The 8,489-nt window shown below is 41.2% G+C and overlaps 1 protein-coding gene across 1 annotated transcript in view; it reads left to right on the forward strand.

Annotated features, from left to right (window-relative positions):
* LOC118334334 (partitioning defective 3 homolog) overlaps positions 1-8,489 on the forward strand; it is a gene marked incomplete at its 3' end in the record, with an annotated part of 217,835 nt that overhangs the window by 77,946 nt on the left and 131,400 nt on the right. Inside the window, 2 exon segments of the mRNA XM_035670221.1 lie at positions 3,602-3,785; positions 8,201-8,388. Of these exon segments, the coding sequence (XP_035526114.1) occupies positions 3,602-3,785; positions 8,201-8,388 (372 nt within the window).

Consider the following 8,489-nt stretch of genomic DNA (forward strand, 5'->3'; position numbering starts at 1 on the left):
ACACACACTCACACACTCACACCCCCTCCCTCCACAACCCCTCTTTCTGCCCTTTGACCTTTATTACCCCCATTACTGTGTGTACACATTAGCCCCCGGCTGACGCTAGCTCTAATTTGAAGTAAATGTGTCCACATTTATGTAAAGGGCCTAATGGGAGACATGAGTCTTGAGGTCTGTAAATGTATGTAGATGTGTGTGTGTGTGTGTGTGTGCCCTGTTCCTCTCACCAGGGAGCATGTCCAGCGTGCTATAAAACTCCACAGCTCTTAGGCTAAATGTGGCTGAAATGAAGGTTTAATGTGCTGAAAAACTGGTAGTTGGATATGAATGGTGCGAGTGTGTGTGTTTTAATGGATTGTGTGGGTGTCTCTGTGTCTCTAAATGTAATTGTGTGTGCAAATGTTTCTCTTTCAATATGGTGTGAGTCTGTCCTTTAGTGTGAACATGTTGAAGTCGTGTGTTTTATTCAGATTGATGCCTTACGAGTTTGGCTTCTTTCATTAAGTGAGATTCACAGTGTTGCCTTGAAGGGCTCAAAATCAAAATCTTTTCTGTTTGTGCTTCCTATTTACGTTTTTTATAAGAATTATTCCAGTAGTTTATGTAAGGAGGTGTGTAAATGACCACCACTGAGAAGTATTTCCCCTCTTTTACATGTAACACTATATGCAGCATGTTAAAAGTAGGCCCTTCAAAGCAGAATTGGGTATAAGGTAGGTTTTATTGATTCTGATTCTGCTAATCTATATTTATGTGTCAGTAGGTGATAGCTATGATCTAAGCATTAAGTTCATTCATCCTCCAATGAGTGAGACCATTGCAGCAATATAGGCACAAGAACTTCAGCTTCCAGATTGTCTGAATTTGTTCCGTCAAAGGTAACAAAGATGTGAGAGTTTCCCACTGTGGCTTCTTCACAACTTTGTCAGCAGTTATAACGCTTATTGTAGCTGCTAATACAATATTTGCATTTCTTAGTACACTAAAATCGACATATAATTAACAGTCATGTATGTACAAATTAAAATAATTAAAGGTAAAACAGATCCTCCTGGGTCTGGTTCAATATGAGAAAGAAAAGAAACCAAATAAGGAATAAAGAAAAATACAAATCTTCTTGGTTCTGCAATGGTCTTGTTTCCAGAGATTTTGTATTGCACCTCCATATAGGACTCACGAGACACAAAGCAGCAGGGACTGAGATATCTAACTAAAGGGTAATCTCCAAAAACACTGGATATGATTCGCATAATGCAACAAATAGTATCTGTTCATTAGACTGTCTCAACTTTGTAGTGTAGGCTAAGTTGCTTAACCTAAACCAAGATTACTCTAATTACATCATCAGGGTCATTTTTGTAGATTTGACAAAAACTCCTCACACTACAACTTCCACTCTGTTTTGTTAACTAATGACTCCCTCCCTGCATGAATTCATTTACTTGCTGTTGTTAGACTTTGCTTTGTCACTGCTGTTTGTAGTGTAGTGTAGGCCTGCTTGTCAGTATTAGCCTCTGGCCCTATCCTTGTAGATAACACACATATAACCCAAAATGTTGACTGAACTGCTGTACGCCCAAACCTTGCTTTCAGGAATAGATAAGCAGAAGCAACATTCATTTCTATTATCTACTATTTTTGTATTCCTTCTTATTGACGTGGTCAGTGTGCAAACTACACCAAGGGCTTGACTGATTGACACACAGTTTGCTGATAACAAAACAGAGATATGGATAATGGCAATTTGGCACAGTGTGTGTGAGTGGGACCAAGTTTTTTTTTATATTGTGCCATAATGCTTCAATTGTATAGCATGCAGAATGGATGCATGCCGGTATCACCCTCGTGCATGAATCATACATCAATAACAGCCTAACTTTATGGATGACCCAGTGATGATGAAGATACAGAAAGACCGAAATGCAAGACATCTGCAACCTAACATTGAGAGCCTCTCTGAGTCGTCAGCTACATCAGTCTTATTCTTTTAAATCTCTGCACCTCTACAGACCAAACTCCACTTATAAATCTGGCAATTTAATGCTAAGATGCTTCTGGACAACCACATCGGCTCCTAAAGGTGAGAGCTTCTCAAATGCATGGCAAAAATAGTGCCAAGCTCCCCCTGGCTCCAACGTGGTTCGGACCTTGGTTGTGGTTTCAATTCAGAACTGGTTTTCCAATACCTTTACTCCATTGATAAAAATCTCTCTCCAAAGCAAAATGAAACTCATGAACCTTGACTTGGAAATTCCTATTTTTGAGATTTTCAATAGCAACCATCTTTTCAATTTCAGTTTTTCAGGTATATCTTTTTTGGTATTTTCCTGAAGTGAAAGTCTGCTTTTGATCAGCTACCTCTTGCCACATGGTGTTTGGTCAAGTTTACTTTAAAGTTCAGGGTTCTTCTTTGGTCTGGATCTTGTAAATAAACCCAGATGAACTGTGCTGATATCTTGAAGATGTTTTATCTGTTTAACATCCCTGTTGTTGTTTTTTTGGGGTTTTTTTTTTTTAACGTGTGTGAGATATTGTGGGTCACGGGGTTGACTTTTCGAGTAGGGACTTTATCACATTCATGCCTCTACGCATCAGATCTCACCACAAGGGACAGTTAGATCACATCCTATTGAATTGGCAAATGTTGGATGGATTTTTCATTTTCTCATCGGCTAACTGAAGCCAGCTGAACACACATGTGCGCCTGGTGGGAGTCACAGAGGGATGGCGTGAATCTCATCTTTAATCTAATAAAGGGGCTCAGTAGAGGCTGGAATTAATCAGATCTGTGAGGGAGAAGAGCTTTGAAGGCAGATGTGGAGGCATTTTGAGTGAAGAGAGGATATGATTGGACGTAATGAGCGCCTCAGTGTCATAACATAAAATGGAGAGCCTAAATGACCTCCATATACGTTTACACTGTATGTGCATTTGAGCAGAAAAGGACCACCATGTGTTCAAACTGAAAGAAAATGGCAAGTCCTTTCTTCTTCAGCTCACTGTAGAGTTTGTCCTTCGGAGTGAGCAGCTAACACGGAGTTATCGCTTCTGCACATGCTGCTTAACTTTTTGGAGGTTTAAGCAGCTATTTCTAATACAAAGGCAATACTGCTCCACAAATCGAATATACCCGCTGATCCTTTTCTTCTTCACTCCCGTCTCTTTGCTCTCCCACCCGTCCTTCCCTTTCCTTTATAAATCCCTCCATTATTTGGGGGTATTTATGCTCTATTATGTCATTCATTGTAGGATTTGTCTCACATCTAACCTACAGCACTTCCCTTTTTGCTTCTTACTGCACATTCACATCTCCATGTCTTTGTCCCTTTTTTTTCCTTTGTAACTTCTCAGAATTTCAGATGATCCTATTGTATGTTTGGGTATGAAGATTTTTTCAAATACAAAGAAAACCTATTTCATATATGTAATCTACTTTTCAGTATTTTTTGTACTTCTTGCACCTCCCCCTCGCTTTCTGAAACTGTGCAGTGGTTGAGCCTGTTGACTTTTCAAGATAGACATTTTATGCAATATCAAGCAGCGTGTTTCTTAAATCCACACCTTCTGACCTCTCCTCTCTTTTACCTCCCTTCTCTAGTTAATAGCTGTGTATGACGAACAGGAGCCCCATCATGGAGGCGATGGTACCAGTGCCAGCTCCACAGGGACCCAGAGCCCCGACCTGTTCGCTGCGGACCTCAGTGCTGGAAGCGGAGCCTCGGCCTTCCAACCCTACCAGAACGCCAGTGAGATCGAGGTCACGCCCTCTGCCCTGCGCACCAGTAAGTCCCAACACTGGAGCTAAAGGGGAAAAAAAATCAAGGATATATATATATAGCTGGATTGAAGACCATCGGGTGGTCCATAGATGTATTCATTATTTGGATGGAGGGACCATTATCTAAAGCTACAATCAGGGATTAAATTTACTTAACACGTGATTAATAACTAAGTCAATTACTCTTATATTCCTCTTAAATTACAAATCTGTCGTCCTCATTAGCGTCAAATGTCAGCAACTGCTGTAGTATACAGCAAACCCAACAAATTACCTTATCACAGCCCAGCGGTACCTTAGCCCTGTCCATAAATTCTGTTAATTGGACAGGAGGGCCTTTTTTTTCAGGCACAGATAGCCGTTTGATCCCCGGCCAAAGCGGCTAATTGGTTCTATTCGCTGCCTCCTAAATCAAATGTGACGCTGAGCCCGTCCACCTCTGCAGTTTTGCCGGCCAAGTCGCTTCTTCTACTGTAATTACCATGAGTTTGGATGGGAAACCGACTCTTGTAGGTGATTTGTCAATTTGGATCCGGCAGAACCTTTTGCACACAAGCAGAAGCAAACAGGCCCAGACTCACAGATACACAAAGAGACAAATACATACTCTCACTGTTCCTTACTTCCAAATATTTCTCTCTTGTGCTAACGCAGTCTTCCTGTGTCCCTCTGGATCTGTATGTTTCTGACGGCAAAAAGTGAAACTTAGTTATCTTTTGAATTAAAAATATTCTTGTGTGTAAGATAGCTTAGACAGTTTCGTAAATGTGTAATATGTACCTAAAAGACCCATATTTATAGTATAGAATGTTTCGAACAGTGTTCAAACCCAGAAAAATCCCAACTTTTATTCAGGCTTCTTACTTGCCTCTGGTTGCTATAACTTCCGGGTAACACTCACAGAGAGTGAGCCGAAGTTGGCAAAAGTCACTAAACGTTAAGTGAATAAAACTTAAATGTACCATCCATGAACAATGGAGCAAAAATAGGTTAAATTCCTGCATCTGATTGGCTATTCTTCTGGGAACATGTTTGTGATAAATCACTTTAGAGTGGCTCTTAAAACTCGACTGGCACGGTATGAAGCGGTTGGGCGTGGTTTCCGCTCCACTGCTGTTCATGCTGCTTATGCATTTAAACAATACTGACTGATTAGACTTGATTTTAAATGGAAAATGTACTGTACTGCCTTTGCCAACACTGTGCAAAGTTGAAATAAAGTCAAAAACAATGTCTCCACTCCATGCTGCTGTTTATCAGCTGATTCACTGTCAAACCTGCTGCGTCATGCACAGCTCGCACTGTATTTAAGTAAGTTTTCTTGCATTTCCCTTGATAAATGTGTTGTTTTTCACTTTTAACAAAGAACACCTTTCCTTCTTAAACGTATTTCCCAGAACTAAATAATAAGAAATAATCTCCAAACACATGTACACATTCCCCACTCACACACTGTAATGAACAAATTAAAGTTTAAAAAAAAAAAAACTACTTTTTAATTAGCATATTTTATTATCACTAAAAATACCCCACCGGTTGGAGTGTGACTTATCCACTAATGACCTGTGAGCTGGCATTGATTGACACAGCAGCCACCCAAATCTCCTATCTCACACGCTCACACACAAGCGCACACACAGAGTGCGAGAGAGGTCACTCCACTCCTAATTGGATTTCTGGGTGAGATGCTGAATGTGAATTTGCGGTAAAAAGTGGAAATCTTGGGCATAATCACACCTGCCAGTTCCGTCCAATTTAACCGTCTCCATAATAAATTCTAACCCTGTTTAATTGAAGACACTGAATCTCATCAGCTGAATTTTACCAGGTTTTAAGAGAAATGTCTGTCATGGAAGAGAAGGAATTTGATTAATTTTTTTTCTGTGAGCGCCTAATGAGAATAGCTTTCAATCACTGATTTATGTAGGACGAGATGAGAGGCGCTGGACTCTGTGGGTCTTTGCCAGTTTTCTTGTTCGGCCCACAAACTCAAAAGAGAAGTGATTAAGCTTATTAGACCGAGAGCTCTATTGAAATTCATGAATGGATTGATGTTAGTTTCTTGGCTTTGTTAAACTCAAAACCTCTGCAGACATGGAAATGCTGATGAAAGGACAATGCCACTGTTGTGAACATGTGAAGCTTTCAGATGCCAGTTTGAAAAGTTAATTCCCCAAAATGCAAAAATTTATTCTGGGATAAAATAATTGAATCGTTTATCTCTAAAATATAGTAATGCGGTCTCTGATACTCCTTTTGAAGAGCTTTAGTTTCTTTCAGCATCGTGCTGTTCATGTTATTTTGCTTTTCACAATGCATTTTTGTTGGCTAAAAGTTTTTATTTGGGAGGAAGTTGTCAGTAAACTTTACTGCTTTAAATGTTGTTAAATGTTGTTGTTGAGTTATTAAGTCCATCTTCACTGCCCTGGAGGAACCAGAAACAGGCAAAACACACAAACACTGTGCCTCACATTGTGCTTTACAGAGAGCGGAACAATGATAAGTTACAAGGCATTGTTCGGTTCCTTGACTGACTTTTTAATTTAATGAGAGACTGTTGCCTTTGGTGTTTTAGAAATAACACAATATTAACAGATGCAGGGTAAATCCGTGAAGGAGAACAACATTGAATTGTGCCTGCTCTTTCATACATTAGGTATATTCAGAATGTCAGCAAGCATAGTAAGTTTGCATAATTTTGAGCTTTTAATGGAATTATCCAACAATGCAGCATTCAGCTGAAATAGACCGCATGCAGGTGAGAAACTGAGACTAATTGTGTAGAAAGTGAAAGCTCCGAGAAACAACCAAAAAATTATTTGTTCCTGAGTAGCAGTCAATTCAAAATCAGAGCAACAGGGTCAAGGTTATCCTGACATTATGTCCATCATGCGGGTCAAGCTCGAAAGACACTGGCTCCTACATTTCCCATAATGCAATCACCATCTTATTACACATTGAGTGCCCATCTCTTTCTCATGCCGTCTCCACACCTCCAAGGTTTGCTGTCTAAATCCAAGCTGAGATATGGTGACATCACTATGACATCATTAGGGCCACAGAAGATCTTGTACAACCGTTAACCGGTTAGTAGGAGGCTACTAACCATGACGAGTGAATTGGTCTTAAGTTTAATTTAGAGAGAGTTTCCCCTCCTGAACTCCATCTCCCAGAGTGCCGCTGCCTACCACCACACAGAGCTGTTTAGGTCCCACGCTCTGGGTGACCCAACACACACTCGAGCTGTTGTTCCAGATAGTTCCAAATACAAACACATGTCCACTGGCATGTGTGCTCACAAAATACAGACTCATCACTAACACACATTCTCACACGTTGCTGATAATGGTTCACAAACCCACGCACGCACACTGATAACGGTCCACACACTGAGCCTCTTCAGTTTGCAGAGATCCACATACTTCTAAACAAACGTATGAAGAGTTCACACACACACACACACACACACACACACACTGACCTACAAACTTATCAGAGTGTACAGATACATAAACAGGGACACAAACACACACAGATGGACATGCTGAATCTTGTCACGCACTTAGTCTCACAATACACACGACTGTTGACTCAGACACACTCCTGTCGCCGGCCAGATTGCAGTTATTTCCTGTATGGACGCGCACCACCTTCCAAAACATCTGACTGTGTTTGAGCAGCAGAACGTCCTGGAAGAGAACATGGGAACATACACTTGGCATTGTCATCTGAAGAAGATGCTCCAGTCTTTCGTTGAATCTCCGTCTCTCTTGTGTGGTCCGCTGGGTACATTTCAGCCAATCAAATGTGCCTGTGGGATTTTGGAGAGGTCTGAAAGTGGGAGATTTTTAGTGTCATAACATTGTGTCTTGTGTACAAGCGCAAGCTGTGGTGTTTTGTGCGCGTTGCCCTTGTTGCAGTTGTTATTTGGACCTCAGCCCACTTCCCACGCACCACAACTTTTAAACAGAGTGAAGAGTTTTAATGGAAAGCATCCTCTTACACTGCTGTTTCTCAATAGGCTCTTCCTCATATTGTTGTTCCCACACACTGTCTTCTGCTCTGTGTTATAAGGCACTAAGCTGACAGTAAAGTAGAAACTAGAGCTGCGTGATGAGACTTTTAGTGATAAATCAGATTATTCCACCATGGGATGATAATGGAATCTCAATGATGAATTGCCTTTATTAGCCCACAGTGTTTGAGGAACAAAATTTGTTCCAGTATATTTACATCAGTCATCCATTTTCTTCAGTCTTAGCAACTACAGCAAAGCAGTGTTTTTCTTCTATACACACATGGCCAATAAAGCTCTTTCATAGAAACAAGTTCCATAAAAAGCAGTGATAGCCTGGGGTAGGGGGGGATAAAAAGTTAAAATACTGCCGCTACAGCTTTGCCCTCTTTCTTGTCTTTCAGATATGCCCCTCCATGTCCGGCGCAGCAGCGACCCCGCCCTGCTGACAATCAACGGGCCGTTTAGCGCCGGCGACGCACGGGTCCAAATGGAAGAGCCGCCATCGAGGAAGAACCCAACCCGCTGGTCCACCACCGCTGGCTTCCTGAAAGCTCGCCACTCCTCTGGCACAAACAGCCTCGAGAGGAAGGTAGGTGTCTGGGTGTCAAAAACAGAGCTAGCCAAAAAAAGTGCCAATTCAAAATAATTGTGCACATTCAGCTACAAGCACACCAGAGACCAGGTGTGTGT

This window comes from Morone saxatilis, unplaced genomic scaffold (genome assembly GCF_004916995.1).
Source record: "Morone saxatilis isolate NCDOM2014 unplaced genomic scaffold, NCSU_SB_2.0 Contig23, whole genome shotgun sequence".
Classification (NCBI taxonomy): domain Eukaryota; kingdom Metazoa; phylum Chordata; class Actinopteri; family Moronidae; genus Morone; species Morone saxatilis.